The sequence below is a fragment of the Harpia harpyja genome, chromosome 10 (assembly GCF_026419915.1).
Source record: "Harpia harpyja isolate bHarHar1 chromosome 10, bHarHar1 primary haplotype, whole genome shotgun sequence".
In the NCBI taxonomy this organism is placed as follows: Eukaryota; Metazoa; Chordata; class Aves; order Accipitriformes; family Accipitridae; genus Harpia; species Harpia harpyja.
The window spans coordinates 46,709,459-46,735,610 of NC_068949.1; the positions used below are offsets into that span (position 1 = coordinate 46,709,459).

The 26,152-nt window shown below is 42.6% G+C and overlaps 1 protein-coding gene across 2 annotated transcripts in view; it reads left to right on the top strand.

The window, feature by feature from the left end:
- Positions 1 to 26,152, top strand: part of INPP5A (inositol polyphosphate-5-phosphatase A) — a 259,975-nt gene that overhangs the window by 141,847 nt on the left and 91,976 nt on the right. For both annotated transcript variants that reach the window (XM_052800297.1, XM_052800298.1), the window contains exons 6-8: positions 1,120 to 1,223; positions 13,872 to 13,924; positions 22,922 to 23,041. In XM_052800297.1, the coding sequence (XP_052656257.1) occupies positions 1,120 to 1,223; positions 13,872 to 13,924; positions 22,922 to 23,041 (277 nt within the window). The remainder of the gene's footprint in view (positions 1 to 1,119; positions 1,224 to 13,871; positions 13,925 to 22,921; positions 23,042 to 26,152) is intronic.

The following is a 26,152-nucleotide window of genomic DNA, read 5'->3' on the forward strand; positions in this document are numbered from 1 at the left end:
ATTTCCTCTTTTTATCAGGTTTCGCATGGCTGTTTCTGAATATCATTGACTGGCCCCATTTCTGGTTTAGGACATAACAGAAAGGAATTTCTAATTTTCCTGTTCTAGATCAATCAGTAAACCACTTGGGTTTGGTGCAGCACACTCTCTGCTACTCTCACATCCCTGAGGGAAAACATTTAGTTTGTTCATATAAGAACTTTTTTTCACATTTCTTGTTTTCTCTCAGGGCTTTGTAGTATTTGAATTACTTCAGTGCATGACTTGAGGATGTCACCTTTCTTTGCAGAGACAATTCTTAATTAAAAACAAGTCTACCACAGTTCAGTTCCACAAAAGGAATGGGCTGCTCAGCTTGTGGTCAACTCATCTTTCATTAGGAGTTCCACCAGCATTACTGGGTCAGTTCTAGAGTGACAAAAATCACACACCCCCCACTGACACAGCTAGCCCAGCAGACGATATAAGTGTGGCCAAACACTAACTTGATGATGATTGTCAATATTGTTGATCTAAAGCAAAAGGCAAAAATCTGAGATTATCTAAATGAATTATTATGTATTTGTTTGATGGGTAAAAGATGTGATTAATAATGTATTACAGATGTGTGTCAGTTGATGCTTAGGTAGATAGACTTAAAATCTGAAAAAAAGAGTTGCTAGATAAAATGTACAGATAATCACTACTCATAAGTAACATTTTTCACCTTAATGTGTTTTGTATTAATTAATTTTCCTGGTAATTATCCAGCATAGATTGCTGGATGCTGGCCGAGGACACAAACAGGCATCTCCTGGAAGAACCATGCCAGAAAGTTTGAGTGCAAGGGTGTACAGAGACCTGGTTCATAATTAGAGCTCCAACACTTTACAGTGCTCTGGATAGTAGAAATAACACTACCCATAACTGTATAGCTTAAAGATGTCTGATACAAACAAGTATGTTTATACATGGTTTAGTGGTCTCTGTTTTTTTTGCCCAGAACACCTCAGTGCTTGCATATATTTGCTAAGACCCTACCACCTATTTTGCAGATGCCACTGCTTTGCCAATGAGTGCTGTAAGTTGCTTATAATGTTAAAGATATGTATGTTAATTTTGTTTTGTATCTCTTCCTAGCTAAGAAGTATAAAAAGGTTACTGGGAAAGAAATCTACTCAGACACTTTAGAAAGCACACCCATGCTGGAAAAAGAGAAGTTTCCACAGGATTATTTCCCTGAGGTATGTACAATCCTGTGGAGCATTCCCAAATGCTAGGTTTGATTCTGATTTGCTCTGATTACTTGAGTGCTACTCTCAGTAATGTAAATAAGGTCAGAATTGAGTCTTGGGTTTTTATTTGTTTGTTTGTCGGTTTCTTGTCACCTATAATATATGTTTTAAGTCATTGCATGGGTTTACCAAATTCAAATAGAGTTCTTTGTATAGTAGGAAATTCTTGTGAAGGATGGAGACAGTGATGAAAAGACTTGTTTGTGCATTTAAAACCAAAGAAATAGCACACCGTGCCAACTGCAAGTCTGTTTCAGGGATACTTACTCCTTGGCAGGGTGAGATGCGACTTTGAATGGATTCCATTTGTATTCAGTGGCAGCAGCTCTGTAATCGTGGCTGCAGCTGATGCTGGTTTCTGCTCAGTACAGCTAGGTACTACTGTAGTCACTGCAAGTATGAAGGGAAAAGGTGTTTTCTTATTGGTGCAAGAATACACGTAACTTGAAAACATATTGATGTTTCTCTCTGACACTGCCCTCATACTCCATTTTTTTGTTGTTCTCTTAAGAACTGGGGAGTGCTGCATGTTTGAAGTTGAAGGTGGAGGTCTTGTCAAACCCAGAAACAGAAGCACAGCTGAGGGTTTTCTTCCACTGCACCTGCAAGTGCAATTGCACCTGTAAATGCAGTCTTTGCCTGCAATTCTCTTCTTTGATGTTTACTTTAATTTCTCATTTTTAATTTCTTAGGAACATCTAGAACATGGGTGTTTAGTGTTTACTACAAGCCAAGCGAATAAATTTGTTGAATTCCTATAACATTTGTGGATCAAACAAGCATGTTACTACTTTACTATGAGGAAGAACTAAATAAACTTTAAAAATTAATTTAGAATTTGTAAATATACACACTTAAAGATGTTTACATAGTGCGTGTGTGCTTGGAAGAGCATTGCATAAATAATTACGGGGTTGTTGGGATGTAGGTTATTCTTTTTCTTGACTTCGACACTAAATTATTTTTATATTCTGTATCTCTATACTGGAAGGGAAACTGCCTTTGACATAATTTTACTAGCTTTTACCTCCTGTGAATAAACATCTTAAATACTTCTTTGAAGTTAAGTGTTATATTGTTTTGAAGGAACTTCAAGCGGTTACTTGGATACTTGTTTTCTCCTCCATCAGCAATAAACTGTAGCAGTATGGGTAATTGACAACGTAAGTAGGAAACGAACAGTGCTGTTGAATGATTTGATTGTAATACTGAGAGCACTGAACAGCAGTGTGTGAGCGCTGTTGTCACGCTTAACAGAAATAGGCCAAATTATGGATTGTTCATTGATACCCAGGAAGAATTATTTCCATGGTTATTTCACTGCTGTTGTTTCATAGTGAGACTGGCAAATTTGTAAGTTGTTCAGCACTGTTTATTACTGCCTCTTACATGAACAATTCTTCACAGTCTGTTGGAGAAATGGTTGAGTCTAGTAGCTTTCCCCCACTGTTTTGTGGACCAAGGATTGTGTTCGTTTCTTGTGGGTGCTCAGGGATTACTTGGCCCCACGTTTGTATTTAGAGCAATAGCTACTATATTCAATACACCCTGCAGCGCTGCTTTAGGTACAGGATTATTAGGTTCATAACCCAAGAAGTAGCTCAGTACCTTTTGGAGATCTGACGCCTTCATACTGTTCCCATTCGTTACGTTACCTTAAATGACTTTTCTAAGGAGAAAGCACCATGTTCTGGTGTTGTCAGGGATACTGTTTACCTGGAGGAGGAATAAATAGGAAAGGAGAGAATCCACAAACACTCGCAATTAAGATAGGAACGAATCCCTGAAGCACCTTGAAAATTTAGTTCTGTTCCTGCACACAGCACAACTGCTTGTAATAGTGTTGGGGCAAGACTTGTAGAACAGACTGGGGGATTTACCCTTTTTATTTCAGAGCTTCAAGCAGTGGGAGAGGAAAGTGGTATGGACTCTCCAGGACTACAATAATGCAGATAATAGCAGCATCAATATTTACAGTTCTGTGATTTTCCATGCTCATTTGGCGTGCAACCTAGCATAGACGAAGCCAGTGTATTTTTCCTGTGACTTGAAAAGTTAGAAAATAATTGTGATGATTTTTAGACTATGCTGTTTTTCATTTTGGACTGAAGACCAAAGAGTCTCTCAAGCACACATAAGTACAGCAACATCAAAAAACCAACAGTGACATAGTTTTGGTTCTCATATACCTGTTTCTATTTTTAAAGCTAAAATTAATCTCGTTATCACCCATTTCCTTCCTAGACAAGTGTTGGTAATAACTATGCTAATTAAAAGACCACAAAATAATGTGTATTTTGAAAATTTGAGCTGATACAGCAGAATGTGAGCAGCGTATCTGTCCAAACATTACATTTTCACGCTCTCGTGTGTTTTAGTCAGACTTCTCATATCACATTTACAATGTTTTGTGTGAGAAATGGTTTAAGACTGATTCCTTTTCTTTTTATTACTGCTGCTTAAGGATGATCTAAAAGTAATTACAATGATTGAGGCATAATGCAATTCAAAATAATTACAGCCCACTGCATATAAAACTAACAAAACTTTCTGTCTTGATTTATGGGTACTCTTGGCTAGGCATAAGACTCAAATGATGCCTCTGGGAGCAACACTCCAGATAATGTTAGGCCATTTAAAAAAAAGCAGATTTGTGTAGTCTATCAGGCCTGAGTAATTTTTTTTCCCCATAGTGAGAAATTGGTTGTTATCATAGATCACAGATACTGCTCAAAGCTCTTATGAAAGATGAATTAATTTCACTAATGCTTTAATGCAAACCTTTCATGGAGAAGGCTGTATGGTGATAACCTTACTGCGGTCTCTCCTTTCTCAATGATGATTTATGTTGTCTTTTAGTAGATGAAACTGCCTGTATTCACAATCCATCTGCTGGCTAAAGGAATCCTATTAACAGAGGATCTGAGAAGAGACTTAATACTGTAAGGTGAAAGATGTGGTATCCCCTTTCTGGGACATGAAGTAGGAATTTTTTTTCCTATTTTAAAATGTAGATACCTCTCTGAGAGTGTACAGATGATCTATATCATCTCTGCCTGTTTTTATGCTGGCTTACAGATGGTGGATCAGCTAGTGACTATCTGTTAAAGTCAGAATAAAGATTGTTGCTTTGAAATCTGCAATAAGAAACAATTTCCTCTTTCCTGCTTCCCAAGCTATAGTTCTCCTTTGACGTCTGTATCCAAAAGTTTCTTCTTTCCAAATACTGTATTTGGAAATACTAAAGCACATCAATTATCCAAAATATGTAAGGCATGTTGTTCAGCTGCAGTATATATCTAAGGTGAAGGATGACATTTTTATATTTAAGATGTTAAACAGTGGTTCAGCTGCTGGGCTGTATTAGGTCCAAAGCCTATTAACTTTTGCATTCTTAATGTTAAATAGACAAATTATTAATAAGTGAATTATTTATTGAAGTTAAAGGAATTAAGTAAGTGTGTTCAAGTAATGGGTATCTAAAGGTCATTTACAGGTTGGGGTGGGGGAATATACAAATTACACAATAAAACAAGTGTCATTTTATGATTTAGAGGCATAGGTGTCCTTGCTTTATTCAGCCTAGGCTGGGTAATACTCTCCAGCATGAGCTGAAGTACTCCCCAGTCTCCTCTGCTAGCTTTTACTTGGGCCAAGTAAAAGGCCCAAACCATCATGTTTCCATCCATCACTGTTGCTTTTGTAACTGTTTTAAGTCATATGCTCCAACAATAATATAGTTTGGCTGTATAGATAAGTCCTAAAGAAAATCTTAATTGGAAGAGAATGTGGTCAAATGCTGAGTTAGGCTTATCCTGACCATAGCAGCAAATACGCTGGAAGACAGGGGTTCTGATTTTGTCATTCTGGGATAAGTCATGTAACCTTGCTGTTGGTGGTTCTGTGTCGTGTTATCACCATGCTGCTATTATCTTAATAGTGTAAATTTTATTTTGTAGTTATCTGCCTTTAATGACTATTTTATAAAATAAGTTTTGTAATGATTCTGCATTCTCAGAAAAAGTGAAATAAGGTACCGAATTACTATCATACTTTGGGTTCGGCATCTAAAATTTAGGTCCATTGTTTATACTTGTGGTGGGCTGACCCTGCGTGGAGGCCAGGTGCCCACCAAAGCTGCTCTGTCACTCCCCCCCCTCAGCTGGGCAGGGGAGAGAAAACAGAATGAAAGGCTCATGAGTCGAGATAAGGGCAGGGAGAGACCACTCACTAATTACCATCATAGGCAAAACAGACTCAACTTGGGGAAAATTAACTTAATTTACTGCCTATCAAACCACAGTATGGTAATGAGAAATAAAACCAAATCTTAAAACACCTTCCTCCCACCCCTCCCTTCTTCCCAGGCACAGCTTCACTCCCAAATTGTCCACGTCCTCCCCACCAGCAGCGCAGGGGGATGGGGAATGGGGGTTGGGGTCAGTTCATCACACCTTGTCTCTGCCGCTCCTTCCTCCTCAGGGGGAGGACTCCTCACTCTTCCCCTGCTCCAGCATGGGGTCCCTCCCACAGGGGACAGTTCTCCATAAACTTCTCCAACGTGGGTCCTTCCCACGGGCTGCAGTTCTTCATAAACTGCTCCAGCGTGGGTCCCTTCCACAGGGTGCAGTCCTCCAGGCACAGACTGCTCCAGCGTGGGTCCCTGCGGGGTCACAAGTCCTGCCAGCAAACCTGCTCCAGCATGGGCTCCTCTCTCCACAGGGCCACAGGTCCTGCCAGGAGCCTGCTCCGGCGTGGGCTTCCCACGGGGTCACAGCCTCCTTTGGGCATCCCCCTGCTCCGGCGTGGGGTCCTCCCCAGGCTGCAGGTGGGTATCTGCTCCCCTGTGGACCTCCCTGGGCTGCAGGGATGCAGCCTGCCTCACCATGGTCTTCCCCACAGGCTGCAGGGGAATCTGCTCCGACGCCTGGAGCACCTCTTCCCCCTCCTTCTGCACTGACCTGGGGGTCTGCAGGGTCATTTCACTCACGTGTTCTCACTCCTCTCTCTCGCGGCTGCTGTTGTGCAGCAGTTTTTCCCCCTTCTTAAATCTGTTCTCCCAGAGGTGCTACCCCCGTCACTGATGGGCTCAGCCTTGGCCAGCGGCGGGTCCATGTTGGAGCTGGCTGGCATTGACCCTGTCGGACATGGGGGAAGCTTCTAGCAGCTTCTCACAGGAGCCACCCCTGTAACCCCCTGGCTACCAAAACCTTGCCATGCAAACCCAATACAATACTCCTGTCAACCCTAAATTCTGCTGTTCCAAAGAAAGGAATTCTTATAGACTTAAATGTTCTTTGGAGAGTTTAGTGAAATATAGGTGGGAAAAAGAAGGTGCCTTGTAAAATAGAAGAAATATTGTATCTTTGACAGTGGATATGAAGTGTGAGAACAAGCCAGTAGTCTGTGTTGTGCTTTCAAACACACCATTATTTTCAGCTATTTTTGGCAATGACCTAGACTGGAGCCTCACACTTCAGCTGCTGGCAGGGTCAGGCTCCTCTGACTTTACATCCCTGCTCCTGCGTTCCCCTTTATCCACTTGGTCCTTCAAGGTTGTCCCAACCGATGAAAAAGGGACCCCTGAAACCTCTGCCCCACCACATGTAGACTCGTAGCTATTGCTTCCACAGGCCTTCTGTCAACTTGCCATGGTAACTTACAGCTTTCTTGCAAGTAAATACTTAACTTGATCTCTCTTTGAAAAGTTGCATCATTATTGTATTTCTGTCTTCTAAAATAACTTTTAGTGAAGAAATTATTTATTGCTACTGGTTGGCTGCTTCACTGGTGATGTGTGTAGGAAGAAGCTGGCAGCAATAATGAGTTGCATGTCCCATGGTTTTGTGTATAAAAATAAGCAGAGCAAGTGTAGGTTTTATCACATACTTCTTACGTTTGCTTACATCATGCACGGATACTTAAATGTGGTCTTCCAATAGATACATTCTTACTAAATCCTTTATACTGTATTTTCTGGTAAAAAGGGTAATGAAAGCATTATGTGAAAAAGCAAGTTTATCAATTAAATTACTACACTACATAATAGACTTTGTCATTAGATAGATTGACTTCATATTCTTAAGCTCTCACTATATGTTTTTTTGATGAGTGCCATAGATATTTTCATTTACAGACTTTTAAATTTATGTAATGACTTCTAAAAATCTTTAGCAGTAAAAATATGACTGATAGTGCTGTTACAATGCTTGATAGTGCTCAAAGGCTGAATTGGGCTTGAGTTTCCCATATACTGCTTATTATTCTGAAATACAGGGAAATTAGAAAGGTACTTTGAAGAGTTTGTGTACAAACTCCTAAAAACACAAGAGCATAAATTCTTTAGTTCTGTAAACTGATCTAAGGAAAGAAAGGAAGTAATTTGGGGGCAGGAACTACATTCTGCATGTTTTTTATGGAAAGTTGTCATAATACACGCTCCCTTTCCTGGTTAGTTAAACATTGAGTATATTGTGAGTATGTGAAACAGAGGTTCCTGCACGAGGCTTTGAGGAGGAGTTTTTCTCACCGCGGTGGTGCGGGCCTGTTAATGCTGAACATCGCTTGGTGCCTCAGTTGTTCTTGCTGCTCAGTATTGAGCTGCTTCGTGTACAAGATTTCCCATCTTCCTCTGAACTGTGGTGTTCCTTTAAGAAGCTGCAATTACACTGCAGTCATTGCCACTTTAATATGTCTTTCCTTCATGCCCCTGCTTTGTATGGTTGAATAAACCCTTGCTGGGTCACTATTTAATTTGATATGGTCCCTCTCAGTAAAATGATGGAGAAAAGATGAATTAAGGCTCTGTGCTAGTCATTATCAATCATGGTTTGTGTGCATTACTTATTGCTCACAGTGCTTTTTGACATTAGCCCTCTATAACCTCTCTCTTCATGTTAATGTTGTCTGGAGGTCCTTTTACCCGATGTAGCAGAGGTTATTTATGTAGGTGGTGTTTCTAGGGGGTTTTAAAAGGTCAGCACGATCTCCTGAGAGACTCTATTCACAAAGAAAAGGCTGGCAGAATGTAACTACAAGTTTTCAAATTGTGATTTTTGAATTTATTTTTTTTTAAGGACTTCTAATAGGTGTCAGAATTTCAGTTATATTTATTAAAGTAAATTTTTGGCAAAATAGCCTCTAATATGTACTACTGCCCTTAAAACCAGTATTTGCAGTGTATGTGTGAGGAAATGCCAAGCTACTACAAGAAATTCTGTATTTTACCATGTCATGACATACAAATTGTGTTGCAAATTCTTTTTAATTGGCTTGTATCAGTGTAGGCTTGAATGAAACAAAATAAGGCAGCAGTGCCGAGGGGTGGGCATACTTTATACTGGTATTGCTTGTGCTGGTGAGGTTGTCAGTGGCAGAATCAGAGTAAAGTCCTGTGAGATGGCCTGCTGGAGAAGTGGATGATGATTGACAACAAGACTCTTGGTCTCATGCACTTTGGTTGCACAAAACCTTAAGGTAATTATACGTGCATGAGCCTGTGGCAGCAGTCAGGGCACATCCAAGGGAGAAAGGGATCTGGCTGATGTCATTGGGAGGCTTCTTACTGTCATCTTAAAAGGGAGAGGTTCCTGAGGGCTGGGAAAACACAAATGTCATAGCCATTTTCAGGAAGGGTCCCAGGTGGCCTCTGCTCCATCATGGGAAGGTGATGGAGCAAATCTTCCTGGATGACCAGTTGCATGGACAGGGGGAGTGCTGTGGATGTTGTATGCATTGACTCTAGCAAGGCCTTCGATGCACTCTCTCACAGTATCCTTGAAGCCCAGTTGGTGATGTGTACTGGGTAGGTGGAGTATAAGATGGCTGGAAAGTTGGCCAACCACCAGGCTCACAGGGTGGTGAACAAAGTCCAGCTGGCAGCTGGTGGTGTTCCGCAGGGCTTGATGCTGGGATCTGTGCTGTTCAACACCTTTGTTAACAGCTTGCAGAACAGGATGGAGCGCACACTCAACTTTGCAGATGATGTCAAGTTGGGGGAGCAGTCAATATGCTGGAGGGCAGGGCTGCTGTTCAGAGGGACTTCAACAGACTGAAGAAATGTGTCTGACGGGAACCTCATGGAGTTCAGCAAAGGTTAATGCCAAGCCTTGTCCCTGGGATGGGATAACCTTATAAAGCAGTACAGGCTGGAGGTGACTATCCAGAAAACAGAAGAGGACCTGGATCTTGTTCGACAGCAAGTTGAACATGAGCCAGCACTGTACTTTGGTGGTAAAGACGACCAACAGCATCCTAGGATGTGTTAGGTCCCAGGAAGGGAGTACTCCATCTGTTTGGCACTCCAAGACTACATCACAACTCCAGTGTCTTGTTTGGGAGCCCCCGTACCAGACAGATGTGGGCAAACTGGATCAAGCATAGCAGAGGCACCTCTGGGGCTGGAGCACAGGGTGCGGGGGGAGGAGAAGCCAGAGAGCCCGTCTGTGCCCGCAGGAGAGGGAGGTGATGGGGGACCATGCTGCTGGCTGCACTGGCCATCTGGTGGCTCTTGAGGGATGGGACCAGGTGCCTCTGGGTGGTGTGCAGCGATAGGACAAGGGGCGTCAGTCACCAGCTGCAGCAAGGGAAAATGTGGCTAAATCTGGGAAAAGATTTCACCACGAGGGTAAACAACAGAAGAGGGGCCCAGATCAGTTGTGGAATCACTGTCCTTGGAGATGCTCAAAACCCAACTGGATATGGCTCTAAGCAACATGATCTAGTTGGCCCAGTTTTAATGTTACATCTTTCGAAGTACCTGTTATGTTGCCAAAGAGGAAAATAGCAAATGAAAAATGACAGCTTGATTGAAGACATTATCTTGGGCCACATCATAGGCTTGGACTATTTGATTTTAAGTTTTGTGTATTGTTCTTCAGTAATTAAAAGTTCAATATAGTTATTTTTAAGAATGAAATGACAGAGCTCCCCTTTTTTGATTGAGATTAGATTTAAGCCCATCTTGAATGCTTTTAGCGTTTTTTTCATTGTTTTGCTTTTGAATAAATGCTGACATTTTGCCAAATCTCAACTTGTAACTGCTGTCATGATCCTCACAGAAACTGTGAATAGAAGACATCTTATTGGATTATGGGGTTTGTAGTTCAGCCATGAAAGCTGGACTATTAGGAAGATTTGGTGTGTTAGCCCTGCAGCCAGCCCTTCCCTGATTGACCAGAGTGACTGCTGGATCCACAGAAGAGGTTATTTTTTAGTGCTGAAAAATTTTTTACAATAAAGTAGATAGTCAATACAGAGCTTTTCTCAGTACAGCTGCAGTTTAAGAAAAATCAAAAGTTGGGCTCTCCTAAGACAAAAGTAATAAGGATTCAGAGAAATTAGTTCACTTCTTAATGTATCCATCAGCTGGATTTCAGAGTAGTGAACAGTTAGGATTTCCTCCCCGGATACGGCCTTATTAGACCTAGGCAAATTTACTTGCTTTCAAAAGCCCAAATTCTGAAAAGATTTAAGCACTTATAAGCATCAACAAGCAACTGATGTTAATTACTAAATATCTCAAAAACACTTATCCCCCATCATCTGTAGTTACAGAATTGATGCAGTCAGCTGCCAGGAGTCGCCAGACAGATCTGCAGGGGGGTGGTGGCGTAAACTTTGCATATGCTCAGGAGAGAAGTCCATTTATTCTGTATAATCCTTCTGGGTTTAGGAGGTTTTTCTCCTTTTTGGCTATAGGAAATCTTTACATTTGGCTAAACATTTCTTTTGTTAATTTATTTTATTCCCTCTTAATATATGTCCTGTAAGCTACTGAAAGCCAGCTGTAAGTAGAGACATAAGTCAAGAAGAAAGCTGTTCACTGTGTGTTCACAGTATCAAAATACAAATTTTGATTCATTGCATGAAGGACTGTTGTTAGTCACTGTTCTTGGACTTGACGGTCTTGAGAGGACTACTTCCTTATACTGCTCACTGCTATAGCAATGCAAAGCTGATAAAATTTGTGCACGAAAAGCCTCCAACCCTTCTTTGGCAGGGCCAGCACAGCTGGGTCCTCAGGTAAGCAGCCAAGCTGCAATTTTCCCTGCGGCTCTCGCAGTAAAGCTTGGCTCTAGCAGCCTGTGTACGAAGGCCCCACAAGCCTGCAGAAAGGTGATTCTGAAATTGCCACCTGAAGTAAGAAATACTAAAACCAGGTTTCCCAAAATCTGGAGTACATAACTGTGCATAAATTTTGTAGGCACTTTTTTACTTCTTAGTTTTGTAGCATGTACATAACACTTTTTCCACAAAATTACAAGCTCTGAAGTTGAGTGCAATCAATGATCACAAGTAACTTTACACGTTTTCATGGGTTTGGCTAGAAGGGAACTTCGTATCAGTAAATAGTTTTTACATTCAAGCTTTCAAGAATAAGCTATTATTTATTCAGTAAAATAAACACTTTAAAGTCTTCATAAGCCTATTTTGAATGCAAGGAGAACCCCAATGGGAAAGGGGCCCTAGTAAAGGAGTGGTGTTATGTCTGGTTGGTCTTGACTGTGGTTACCATGTTTGTGCCTGAAGAGGGGAGGAGGTGGGAGATAGGTAACTGTTATCTGAAGGGTGATCAGGAAACAGCCCATTTAGATTTTGCGAGGCACTTCACTATCTCAGCAGTATTTAGGACTTCAAAATTTCACGAGCACTGTCTGTTCACAGTGAGGTGGGTAAATGCATCCGGCAAGTCTCTTCTGAAGGTAGTGCCTTAGGAGAGGCTTAGGAGAGCAATACCCCTGAATGGGGGGGATGCTCTGCTACGGCTGGCACTTTATTTGTAATAAGGAGTTGCAGTCTTTTGCTGCAAAATCATTGCAATCATTATTTAGGCCTGTCTGTTGCAATATTCATTACCAGAGAACATTAGCCTAGCCCCACATTCATTGTTAACAGTGAATAAATAGGATGCAGAATCATGTCTTTTTGTGGGAGGTTGTAATTTATGGCAGCGGCTTAGGAGTGGTGCTGAAAAAATCCTTTTGCTGTATCATAAGTGCCGTATGTTGGCATGAGCTGATTTGTGGCTTTCTCGCAGACGTTGCAGTTTTGATAAATGTAATGTTTTACCATTATTTAAATTCCCCTTAACTTTTATAGAAATACTGGGTGGGTTGGCTCAGCAGTAGAAATAGCTTTCTAGCAGATCTCATTCATTTTAATTCAATGTAAATCTCTGATGACATTTTACAGTTCAGGTAAAATTACAAAGAAGCCAAGACATTTGTGCATAGGCAGTAAGAATTTGCTGGTTTAGGCTAGGCATAAATACAGTTGTAAAGCTTTCCTAATTGGTTATCTTTCATCTATAAACAACTACCAGGGCTTGTATTAATTTTACACGTAAGTTTATAACTGCTGCAGGACCAAAAATAAAATAATTCCAGGATTTCACTGGGTAAAAAACTGGCTGGATGGACAAGCCCAGAGGGTTGCGGTGAATGGAGTTAAGTCCAGTTGGCGGCAGGTCACAAGTGGTGTTCCCCTGGGCTCAGTATTGGGGCCAGTTCTGTTTAATATCTTTATTAATGATCTGGACGAGAGGATCAGGTGCACCCTCAGCAAGTTTGCAGATGACACCAAGTTGGGAGGCAGGGTCGATCTGCTTGAGGGTAGGGAGGCTCTACAAAGAGATCTGGACAAGCTGGATCAATGGGCCGAGGCCAATTGTATGAAGTTTAACACGGCCAAGTGCCGGGTCCTGCACTTCGGTCACGGCAACCCCACGCAGCGCTACAGGCGTGGGGAAGAGTGGCTGGAAAGCTGCCCAGCAGAGAAAGACCTGGGGGTGCTGGTTGACAGCCAGCTGAATATGATCCAGCAGTGTGCCCGGGTGGCCAAGAAGGCCAATAACATCCTGGCTTGTATCAGAAATAATGCAGCCAGCAGGACTAGGGCAGTGGTCGTCCCCCTGTACTCGGCACTGGTGAGGCCGCACCTCGAGTCCTGTGTTCAGTTTTGGGCCCCTCACTACAGGAAAGACATTGAGGTGCTGGAGCTTGTCCAGAGAAGGGCAACGAAGCTGGTGAAGGGTCTGGAGCACAAGTCTTATGAGGAGCGGCTGAGGGAACTGGGGTTGTTTAGTCTGGAGAGAGGGAGGCTGAGGGGAGACCTTATCGCTCTCTACAACTACCTGAAAGGAGGGTGTAGCGAGGTGGGTGCTGGTCTCTTCTCCCAAGTAACAAGTGATAGGACGAGAGGAAACGGCCTCAAGTTGCGCCCGGGGAAGTTTAGATTGGATATTAGGAAAAATTTCTTCACCAAAAGGGTTGTCAGGCGTTGGAACAGGCTGCCCAGGGAAGTGGTGGAGTCACCATCCCTGGAGGTATTCAAAAAGCGCGTAGACAAGGCGCTTCAGGACATGGTTTAGTGGGCATGGTTGATGGTTGGACTCGATGATCTTAAAGGTCTTTTCCAACCTAAATGATTGATTCTATGATTTATAAGAGACACAATATATGTTTTCAAGTTGGTGTGTACTGCTTATTAATTACAGCATATGAATGAACTTTGTTTTATTTTGTTCTCTGTATAAGTACATTTCACTTTTGCAGTAATCCTTTACTTAAGGTGACTGATTATTTGCTTATTTTTCAGTGCAAGTGGTCCAGAAAAGGTTTCATTCGAACAAGATGGTGTATTACTGATTGGTAAGTTGCATCTTTAAGTTATTTCTGATTATGTGTATATTATCTATGTTTTTGTTAACAACTATTTCAAAGAAGGTGTTCATATGTATAGATTGGTCTATTCATAGAACAGATTTGTTCCAGAACAGTTGCTTTTCTTTATTATTTATTGAACACATAATGCTCAGTAAGTTGTAATTATGCATAACAAAATGTGATGTTAATATTCACGTGCATGTGCAGTTAGCATGGGATAATTCAGGTCATAAGCAACTTCTCAATCAGGCATGATCAAAAAAGCTTGATGTCTGTGACCAAGGCCACAGGAGTCACAATGTGGAACTAAAGGCATCCCTCCACGACTGCTCCCCATCACACCTGATAGAGCCAAGGCTCTACAGTGTCTCACCCGGGTCAGATACCTGTTCCTGGGTGTATGCAGCCCTCACCTCTGGGATTTCTGAGGAAAGAGATTGTTGTCTATGAACTCTTTAAGCCAGCCCTTTAAGCCCAGTCCAGTTTCCACTGAAGTCACTGGAGGGACCCTACCTTTAAGGAATGCAGCTTTTTAAAACCAGTTCCCACTATATTACTTTTGCTGGAACGGAACTTTTTTATTTGTCATATTCAGGTCAGGATTCCCATTTTAAACCCAAGGCATGGTCCTGTTCTCTGTGAGGTTGCTTATTTTCATCCTAGAGTAGAATAAAGCACCTGGCAGCCCAGCACTCACTAGTAGGGTTTGATGGAGGGGCAGCAGAGAGCGGGCAGCACACCTCTTACCTGTGCATTCATAGAATGCTGAGGAAACATCCCACCGAGCAAGGCATAGTTAAGTTCAGTGTAACCTGCCTGTCATCAAAGCAGAGAGAGTTCCTCATAAGATGTGCTGTGAAAATCTACAGAAGAAACAAACATTTTTTGCTCTTGGGATCATCCAACAGCCTAAAGAGGTGGGGGCTGAGGGGAACAGACAACTATACGAAAATAGAAGTTGAACATCATTTTGGTGTTACACACTAGATCGCTGTCTTTGGAAGAAGCAGTGCTAACTAGTGTTGACAAGAGGTGTATCTCATAACTGAAGCTATTATTGTTTGAAAATGCTATCTTTGATAACAATAATAGTAGTAATACGTAAGAAGTAGTGTACATTGGGGGGAGCAGCTGATTGTGCAAAACGCTACACCTGAGAGAGCTTGAAAATTTTCTTGGTTTTAACACAAGGAGAGCTCAATAAACCAACAGATGGTTCAGATTTCTCTAGTCCTACCTGGAAATCTGACCATGCTTTTTTACCATTTCGTCATAGTTTTGGTCTTTACTGCTTATTTATGTTAATAGTCACCTAAATGTATGTGAACGTTCAACACTTCTCCCTTCCTCCTCTGGTTGTTTCACATCTTAAATTTGTAAGTTTGATTTTAAAGTCTGATGAATGTTCACACAGGCTGACTTCTGAGTGCTAACAGCATTCTTGCTTGTTTCCGTAAGCATGTTTATTAGTTTAAGCAAACAGTTTGTGAAAAATTAAAAAGCAGCAGTTTTTTTCCTTTTACAGACTTTTGACCCAGAAATCAGGCAGGCAGCTATAGGATAATGTAGGTTCTTGTTAATTTTTTCCAGATCCATATGACATGGCATGGCATGTGATTCCATCAGTAGAGATCTGCAGAAGTGGGTATTTAGCACCAATTGCTAATCTGGCCTTTCCTCTTATATCATGACTTTTCCAGGTTCTGTCTCTCCTTTTTCTTTGCAGAAAAAATAATGTGAATTTATTTTTAGGCCTTTCCAAGAAAAAAATGTTCTTCAGAGAGAGATTTAAAGGAAATGTTTTCTTGCAGGTTGATACTAAAAAAAGGATAGTTCTTGGAAGGAGCAGTCTGTAGCTAGATGTTCTGATCAGATAATATACTATGCTTATGTTTCCTATGGGTATATTGGGAAGTAAGAGTGAGGAAGCTCACAGCTTTTTCTGATCTGTATTGAGGTGAGCTATGGTGGTGGTTTTGTGTGTGGAATAGCCTGCAGTTATGATCCACATGATCTAACAAGATCTCAAATGTTTCTCATTAGAAGTTAAAGGGACAAGTTACTGTGAACAATTTCTGGAGAATGAAAGTGAGACCTAATTAGGTCTAAGTTCATAATGTGTCTGTTCATGGGATGGTTAAGTGTTTAAACCCAGACTGTGCATATGAACAAAGTTCTGGCAATTTTCATAATCATGACTTTTGATTTATACATTTTTACATGCTAATAGTTCAATAAAAATATAGACAGGATACTTGTTGTTAATACTCCTCTGTGAATCCTTGAAGGGAGCTATTAATTTTCCCTGCCTAGGAAAACATCATTATAGAATGTGCCTCATGCCAAAAACAGAGGGCTTCCAAAAATCCAAAAAAGTGACCTTAAAAGATTTCAGAGAACTGTCGTCTTTTTCCTCCTCTGTGATTCAGTGATCTGCCCCAGTTGAGTTCCTCTGTGAATCCAGATTTTTCACATCCATTATTCTTCATTAGCTTATCTTTAGTGTGAACAAAGAATTAAGGAATCTTGGGGCACTCAGAGATTTTGTTTTAACAAAAAATGAGAGCGCTACGTAACTACATAACTATGCACTTTTTTTCTTGCCTTTTGGTTTTTTAAGTATCTTGAATATATGGGGGGTGTGGTGTGGTGTGGTATTTATTTCTATTCCTCTATTCCAATAGTTCTTAGTGTTACAATTGTGTTAATAGGTGCAAGATGGTGCCCTGAATACATTACCGTCTTAAATGCAGTTTACATATGTAGTTTATATTTGATAGAGAGGATGGAGTAGAGAATACATTTATAAAATGTAGGTATGGCACCAACCTGGGAATGTTTGCAAGTACATCAGAGGTCAGAATAAGCAATCAAAATTGTTTCGATATTTCAGAGAAGGTAGGATTGCAAGATTAAAGTCAGGGCAGTGCAGAGCATTGCACTTTGAGAGGAGAATTCAAAAGCACAAATACAATATTGGGAATAACTGACTCATTACCCATACTGTAGAAAAGGATCAAGGAGAAGAAATTGAACATGGTTCATTATTATCTTACTGAGATGTGTTAATAGATAAGTCTTGTGAAGGACATGAAGAGGGGAAGGTATGGTAATTCTTTAATTGAGTGCTGCCAAGGCCTTTGATGGAGTACTCTCTTGTTTTGAGTGCTGTGCTTTAGGTAAGCTGGAAAAAGAACAGGAGAGTCAAGAATGGTAGGAGTATTTGAGTAGGAGTTGGAAAAAATTTGGCTTGCCACATCTGGGAGACTGGTTGCTGTTTATCTCCCCTGCAGAAAGGGCAGAAGGAAATCAGTTTCATTTGCAGGAAAACAGGTAATATGATGAAAGTTTTAATTTAAGGACAGGGAAATTGTAGGTGGAAGGTCCTTCATTAGCAAGTGTTAAGAACGAGTAGTTGTTAGGCAGATGGGGATGGATTATAGATACCTTCACACAGGAGGTACGTTCGTGACATGAGGTCTCTCCCTGTCCTACAGGAATTCTTTCTGTCCTTCAGACAGACAGGAATAGACATCTTAAGCCATCATCTCCAGATTATGTTTTGTAGTTATGTACTAATTATATATCTTAATAGGGAGGTTAGTAGGACTGCTTTATCATCACTGTGAGCTCATTCAGCAAGATACACTGTTCCCTGTAGCCAAAAAACCCCCACCAGTATCTTTGGAAGAGGCCTTCGTGCCAGCTGCTTGGTGACCTCTGTATCTTTATCATGCATTTGCTGTTTTGACTGCCATTACTTGCTGTGTCCAAATCTGTTCCCTGACTCCGTCATGATCTGGGGAATCTCCCTGTGTACAGCTTGGGGTTTCTGCTTTGTACCTCTCTCTGCCGAAGTCTGTTCCCATGTTCTTGCTGGCAGGCTGCAAACTCCTTTCTGAACATGAGGTATGTTTGCCTTCTCTGTTGTTTTTTATCTCCACACTGAATTCTCATGCAAGAGATGTCTGTGCACAGCACTAGTAATGCAAAGTCAGTATGATTTAGCCATTTGTTTGAATTGAAAATGCTTGGCTCCCATAAAGGGTAAAACTGTTTTTCAAATCTGAAATCCCGGGCAAGGTAATACAGTCAGATGGTGGGGCTGAGCTGTGGTTCACCTCACAAAGGGGACTGAAAACTCACTAAATGGACCTTTCATTAGCAGTAAGGCCAAGGGAGAGGGAAGATACTGTGAGGACATTCAGTGAATTTATCTGTGAAGAGGCAGCTTGAAATCCATAGATGGCTCTGGGCTAAGCCCAAATGGTGTTCATCAGTGAAGCAGAGAAATTAAAATGTGTTCTATTGCTCTATCTAGTAGCATCTCTGCATTTAGCTTATCCTAAGGTGGGGAACACATGGTTTTGGAGCCCTTCGCAAAATCATCAGTATGCGTCTGCAAGTACTGTTGGAAGATAAGAGCTGCCAAAAGGGGTATAGCCACAAAAGACACAGTGCCTGGAAGAGCAGTGCTTGGCTGAGGAGCATCTCTGTGGCCATCAGCATTATTTCAGGGGGTCTCAGACAGGAGAACTAATAACCCGCATGTCTGTGAAGGGGAGCTGACAGAGATCCTTTGTCCATGGAGTATGCCTGAGCTGCCAAGGACAGGAACAGTACTGAAGCATACTTGGACAGAGAGCTTAAAACGGGTCTAGTATGACCACCCCCATCCTGCCTAAAAATGTCAGCAAGACTGGACTTTTATTAGAGCTGTGGCAGTTTAATTTTGCCTCCATTCTTCCCATAACGTCTTTTCTCATTTAAGTGCTGACTGCTTTCAATCAGCTACAACCAAATTTTGCCAGCATTTTTTCTGAATGTGAGAATAAAGCATTTTAAATGGCCTTCTTTCTTACAACAATCCTCTAGGACAGATTTACCTCTACTCTGGTATGTAATTTCTGTTTCTTCATAGTTTAAAAGAAGTTTAAAGAAATCTATTCCATTATAGCCAGGAAATTTTTTACCCTTGTCAGTCCAATGCTAGTGTAATAATTATTATTGGTGTTTGTGGAACCTACCCAAAATGTATTTTTTGAAACACTAACCAAAAGTGTGCCCTCAAAGTGAAGTGCAACAGCTTTTTTGGCACATAGCAGTATTATGCGTGTAGGAGCTAATGGGGCGCACCACTTTCTGCAGGTGCTGGAGGGACCTCCTTTCCAAAACAACATTGTCAATGTTCTCCCTTAAGAGTCCCTTTAGGAGCTTCATAGGAGACACCTTTCCTTCAGTTCCTCAATGCAGTATGCAGGAATTCCTGCATACACTAGTTTGTTTGAGGGGGTTTTGTTACAGAGGGGGTGGTGTTGCTAAATCTGTGTGGAGAGAGTATTCCACGTTTTCTGGTTTCATTGTGACTCGCCATGTCCCATCACCAAAAGAGCTTAATAGCAAAGCACTGAGACAATAGAGTTTTTAAAAATGCAGACCAGGACTCTAGGACACAAAAAGCCACAAGCAGAGCAAATATAAAGCAGAATGCCAGCTTGGCCATAACAGCTGGGTAGCTTTCTGTTTGCCACTCAGATGCGTCCTGTCTGCCTGCTGTGGGAAACCAGAGTTCAGAAAGACAGCTTGCCTTCCAGGTGACCCAGACCGCTAGCAGTGACACCTCGTATGTGATTAACGTAGGTGACAATAGGAAATTCCTCTGTCTGGGCACGTTTATAACAGAAAATTCCTTCTGTGTGAAGGTTTTCTGCCACAGTGAAAAGGGGATTGTGTGAAGTGATTTAAGGTACAAGAATATAGTTGCATACAGGTATGTTGTAAGGCTAGCAGTATTATTATTGTTAAAAATACTGTTACCAGTCAAAATCAGCCAAGTGTTGTGCAGTCTCATAGTAAATTCCAGTCCCTGTGTCAAGGAACTTTGCACTAACACTGAATAGGATGTAGTTATAAATAGCTGTCACAACAAATGGACGGGAAGATAGGGTGGATACATAGTGATCATAGGAAGTCATGGACCTGCTAGAGCTGGTCCAGAGGAGGGTCCGAGGGCTGGAACACCTTTCCTGTGAAGAAAGGCTGAGAGAGTTGGGGTTATTCAGCCTGGAGAAGAGAAGGCTCTGAGGAGACCTAATTGTGACCTTTCAGTATAGAAAGAGGTCTTACAAGAAAGACGGAGACTTTTACCGAGGCCTGTAGTGACAGGACAAGGGGCAATGGTTTTAAACTGAAAGAGGGTAGATTTAGACTGGACACAAGGAGGGGATTTTTTACGATGGAGGTAGTGAGGCACTGGAGCAGGTTACCCAGAGAGGTTGTGGCTCCCCATCCCTGGAAGTGTTCAAGGCCAGGTTGGATGGGGCTTGGAGCAACCTGGTCTAGTGGAAGGTGTCCCTGCCCATGGCAGGGGGTTGGACTAGATATCTTTAAAGGTCCCTTCCAACCCAAAATATTCTGTGATTCTATAATTCAGCTTTCATGCAGGGGGGCAAAAGAAGGTATTTCTGTTTCACAGGGGTTTGAAGCTGGTTTCATTAAGAAGGAACTTCCAGAATATCCCTATTTCTCTTGTCCTCAACCAAACCAAAATCCATAGATTTTCCATAGAAGCATTACGATTCTTTCAGAAATCTCTTCTGTCAGTCTCTTTGGCCATCCCACAAGGCAGACACTGGGCACTGTAACAGCAGTCCTCAACCCCTGTGTGTTCCTCCTGGAGGGCAGAGCTCCCAAAGCTGAGACAGCATTTACCCCTTGGAGTTATTTCCTTCTAGAGTGCACTACCGGTAGTTGATGGGGGATGCCAGTGCAATGCGATTTGGCTGAGCCAGCCTGCAGCCAGGTGAAGGGACTGCTGTCTGACTCCCTGCCTTGCTGCAAAGGATGAGTTAATAATACTCCTATCTTTCGGGTTAGGAAGCAAAGCTGTGAAATTTTACAAATTTTACTGATTTTCTGAGCCTAGCTCCTCATCCGAGTCCTGTGAGGAGCAGCTGAGGGAACTGGGGTTGTTTAGCCCAGAGAAGAGGAAGCTGAGGGGAGACCTTATCGCTCTCTACAACTACCTGAAAGGAGGTCGTAGCGAGGTGGGGGTCAGTCTCTTCTCCCAAGTAACAAGTGATAGGACGAGAGGAAATGGACTCCGGGGAAGTTTAGACTGGATATTAGGAAACATGTCTTCACCAAAAGGGTTGTCAGGCGTTGGAACAGGCTGCCCAGGGAAGCGGTTGAGTCACCATCCCTGGAGGTATTTAAAAGACGCACTTACGGACATGGTTTAGTGGTGGACTTGGCAGTGTTAGGCTTACAGTTGGACTCGATGATCTTAAAGGTCTTTTGAAGCCTAAAGGATTTGTCGTGGTTTAACCCCAGCCAGCAACTAAGCACCACGCAGCCGCTCTATCACTCCCATCCCCAGCTGGACAGAGGAGAGAAAATATAACAAAAGGCTCATGGGTCGAGATAAGGGCAGGGAGAGATCACTCAACCAGTTACACGCAAAACAGACTTGACTTGGGGAAAATTAATTTATTGCTAATCAAACTAGAGCACGGTAATGAGAAATAAAACTAAACCTTAAAACACCTTCCCCTGACCCCTCCCTTCTTCCCAGGCACAGCTTCACTCCCAAATTCTGTACCTAGCCCCCACAACAGCACAGGTGGACAGGGAATGGGGGTTGGGGTCAGTTCATCACACCTTGTCTCTGCTGCTCCTTCCTCCTCAGGGGGAGGACTCCTCACTCTTCCCCTGCACCAGCATGGGGTCCCTCCCATGGGAGACAGTTCTCCATAAACTTCTCCAACGTGGGTCCTTCCCACGGGCTGCAGTTCTTAATGAACTGCTCCAGCATGGGTCCCTTCCAGGGGCTGCAGTCCTCCAGGCACAGCCTGCTCCAGTGTGGGTCCCCCGTGGGGTCACAAGTCCTGCCAGCAAACCTGCTCCAGCGTGGGCTCCTCTCTCCACAGGGCCACAGGTCCTGCCAGGAGCCTGCTCCGGCGTGGGGTCCTCCCCGGGCTGCAGGTGGATATCTGCTCCCCTGTGGACCTCCCTGGGCTGCAGGGGCACAGCCTGCCTCACCATGGTCTTCCCCACAGGCTGCAGGGGAATCTGCTCCGGCGCCTGGAGCACCTCTTCCCCCTCCTTCTGCACTGACCTGGGGGTCTGCAGGGCTGTTTCTCTCGCATGTTCTTGCTCCTCTTTCTGGCTGCAGTTGCCATTGTGCAGAGCTTTTTTTCCCTTCTTAAATCTGTTCTCCCGGAGGCACTACCCCCGTCACTGATGGGCTCGGCCTTGGCCAGCAGCGGGTCTGTCTTGGAGCCGGCTGGCATTGGCTCCATGGGACATGGGGGAAGCTTCTAGCAGCTTCTCACAGGAGCCACCCCTGTAACCCCCTGGCTGCCAAAACCTTGCCACGCAAACCCAGTACACCTTCAATACAGTACAAACCCTCTGATCCTGCAAGCACAGTCCGAGTTAAACAGTCTGTGTCCCTTTCCCAACCGGAAGTGGTGTGCGGATTGACCACTATTATCTTGGCATTCTCCACACAGGGACAGATAAGGACATTAGCCTTTAATGTCAGTAAAATTCTCCTGTCAATACTTTTGCATTTTGTTTATTGCAAAACCACAGTTGTACTAGGTATTTAGCTACAGCTTTATAAACTTGAAGTTGTTTGTTTACACATTCAATTTTGTTTTAAAAATATTTTAGTGAGAGGGTACTGCTTGATTTCTGTGAATTGTAACTGACAAATAGCTTTTTATTTTCATATTATGCATATTTTAAGCAAAAGCCTAGATGCAGTCTTGCCTGTGGATGAGTTGTCATAAGTTTGATGGTAGTCTTTGACAATTTTCTGATAATGATAGCTTAATTTGCACAGTCTGTGTGAGTGAATATTAAGGTAACATAAGAGACAATACAGTAAGTGTTAACTATGTTGAATGCTTTGCTGATGCAACAAATGTTTTTTTCTTTTATCCTGAATCATTTTATTTTTTTCCTTTTTTGTCATAGTGCCTTTGACTTGGTAAACATTCATCTTTTCCATGATGCTTCCAATTTAATTGCTTGGGAAACAAGCCCATCGGTTTACTCAGGAATACGGCATAAGGCTCTTGGCTATGTACTTGATAGGTATGTATTAGCCTTTACTAGCCTCTTTCAATCTTCTGTGTTCATAAGCAGCATATAAAAGATGTTTCAAAAGGCACACTCAGAAATGTAGAGGTTTTTATTCTGTGAACTGAAAATGGTCACTTCTCACCAGAGTTTTCTAGGCAGTGCCAATTACAGATGGGTTTATGACACTTACTCTTTTGAGCTAAATTACTGAGATTGGAGAATCTCTCTGAAGTCACCAGAACTTGCAGAGTAGAAAGCAGGTTTATTTTTTAAATATGTTAGAGCAGCTCCTTTTTAGTCTGCGTGGAGTCTAAAAAAGCTGCCATTCAAGTATGTTTTCAGTTGCAGAATAATAGAATAATTCCAGTTGGAAGGGACCTCTGGGAGCCTCTTGTTCATCCTCCAGCTCAGAGCAGGGCTGACTTCAACATCAGATCAGGTGGTTCCAGGCTTATCCAGCTGAGCTTTGAAAAGCTCCACGCACAGTGATTTGCAGCTTCTCTGGGCCACCCATTACTGTGTTTGACTACCCTCGTTATGAAACTTTTTCTCCCTAAGATCCAGTCAGAATTTACCTCAAAGCAGTTTGTGTCCATCACCCCTCATCTTTTCGTGTGCATTGCTGAGAATAGTCTGGCTCTGTCTTTTCAGTAGCTACCAAATAGATAAAGCCAGCAACAAAATCCTCCTGTAGCCATCTTTTCTGTAAACTGAACAAATCCAGCTCTTTCAGCCTCTCCTCGTAAGTCATGAGCTCCAACCCCCTCAACATTAAACCCTGTGGTGTTTTAATCTCAATGCTAGCTGAGTGCAGTAGGCAGCTAATCTTTTTCACACAGCAACACAGCATTTGTGTGCAGTCATCGCTGTTATTAATAACATCATGGTTTATAATGGTGTTACAGAGTTGATTCATCTGATGGGTGGTGCAATACAGAGGATAGTCCCAAAAATACCGAAGAATTTACAGCTGCCGTAATTAGCAGTTATAAAGACAGAAAAAAAGACAGCTTTTTCTTGAGTAAGAAAAAATTATCTCTGCATGGGCATACGTGTATTGGCAAAGTAAATAGCTATTTCTCTTATGAGGTACAGCCTGACTTCATGTTTGCCTGAGAAATAGAGCTTTAAAGTGTCTCTTCAAAGCAGCCGTGGCATACGCTGCCATATGTGGCATGAGATTGTGCTTAAAACAAACTGCTTATGCTGGAAAAAATAAAAGCAGAGCACTTTATGTCCTGTTTTCCTGCCCCAATCCCTGGTGTCTGGCAGCCTGCGGTGGTGGGCAGTGTGCCGGGGCTGCCTTCGGCAGTGGTGCCGCAGGTGCCGGCGCGTGCTAGGCTCCGAGAGCTCTCAGCCACAAGACCCAGGCGAGTGCGGGACTGCTGCTGCCCTTCCCCGTAGTGAAGCTTGGACAAGGGTTGCTTGGCTGGTCTTGCTGTGGGGCACCAAGTGCTGCAGCGTGAGAAGTCCCAGCCCAACCGGCGGGTGCTGAGCCCCGTCCTACCGCCCAGCGCAGACCGCCGGTAGGTGCCATGTCAGTGACAAGGGCTAGCGTGTTGTGGCTAGCTGAGGGGAGGAGAGCAAGTGCCTGGGACTCATGGGGAGTAGTTGCTCAACGCAGTTTAGACCATGGTCAAGGGAGCTGAGAGGAAGGATGGGTTCGATGTGTCTTTTCCTGCTGGCATTTGCTTGCAACCTTCCCTGTGTATGGCAAATGCAGTGAGGAATTCCCCACAGTCAAGTAACTGTTTACTCTCATGACTCTCTCTGGCAGTAACCTAGAAGTTAAAGACACTCCTGAACCAAATTAAGTTATGCATTGAAAAATATCTTTGCGTATGCAGTGTTGTTATTTTTCCCTATGTAGATTTTCACTGAAAAAGGTTCTGAAGTGTGGAATGGAGTATAAATACCTTTTCAATCACATTCTATCCAAAGTTTTATCTTATTTAAAGACAGGTAGATATTTTAGCAAAGAAACTGTTTTTTTCCACTATGTATAAAGAAGTGCTTTTCCTGTGCACCCCAGCAGAGGGCTAAGTAGGAATTTCTCGAAAATAAGCATTTATTTTCAGTTTTGGGGGTAATATAAGGATGAAGAGGAAAAATCCAGTGTGTCTTCTCTTGTACCACTTGTAAAACCTCTTCAGATCATCAGAGAACACTGGAGGCGCTTGGAAGGTTTGCAAATAGGTAGCATGCAGTGGTTTATAAAAGATCCCTTATTTAAGGGACAGAGGTGCAGTAAGATCAGGATCTACTACTCTCAGTGCAGTTTGAGACACAGATTTTTGAGTACTCCTACATAGAGCAGTGTGGGAAAGGCCTATTTTTATTTCATTTTTTTCTTGGCTCCATTGGTCTTCTCTCCTTTTCTTATGCTTTGCATGAGGGAACTTTAGCAAACCTGTATAAACCTTTTGCATTATTTATTGCACACTTGTTTACAGCATACAGTGTGCTTCATTAGCTAATTTTGGCTTTGGACCTCCCACGATGCCCTGGCAAGGGTAAGGTAGTAAGACTGTAGTATTAGTGTCAGCTGTGGGTCAGAGATGTCATGATGGTATATCATTAAAATGTGACACTGCCAAAAACTGCCCCAACTCCCCTGTCCTTAGAAAAGAAAACCTTCGATTTTAGGTTGCATACTACTACTGTGAGCTTGCATTCAGATGAATTGTTCATTTTGAGAGAGCAGCCAGCCGCAGATCCGGACCTCCATAGTGAAATGATGGGCTGACTCGCACAAAAGGGGAGTTCTGTAAGAGCAGTGAATAATGGGAAACCCCTTTCATCGGCATTGCTAACCTTTTGGCAGCCACCAGCAAACTCTATTCTGATCTGCTGATTGGGGAGGACAATACACTGAAGCTCACTTTGAATGAATGCTACCACCAACAGTGTCCCCATTCAGAGGGTTTTGGGAACCATCTTTGACCATTGTCTGCCATCACTCCTTCAGACAGTAGGAAAAGGGAAAGTGAGAGCGTCTATAGGGGGAAAAGTACTTCTTTTCTTGGCTTTAATCTCTCTTTAAAGCTTCATAGATCTACATTTCCAGCTGAGCTACTGGAACTATGCAGTGTCAGATAAATACAGAAGAGAGAGGTTTCAAGC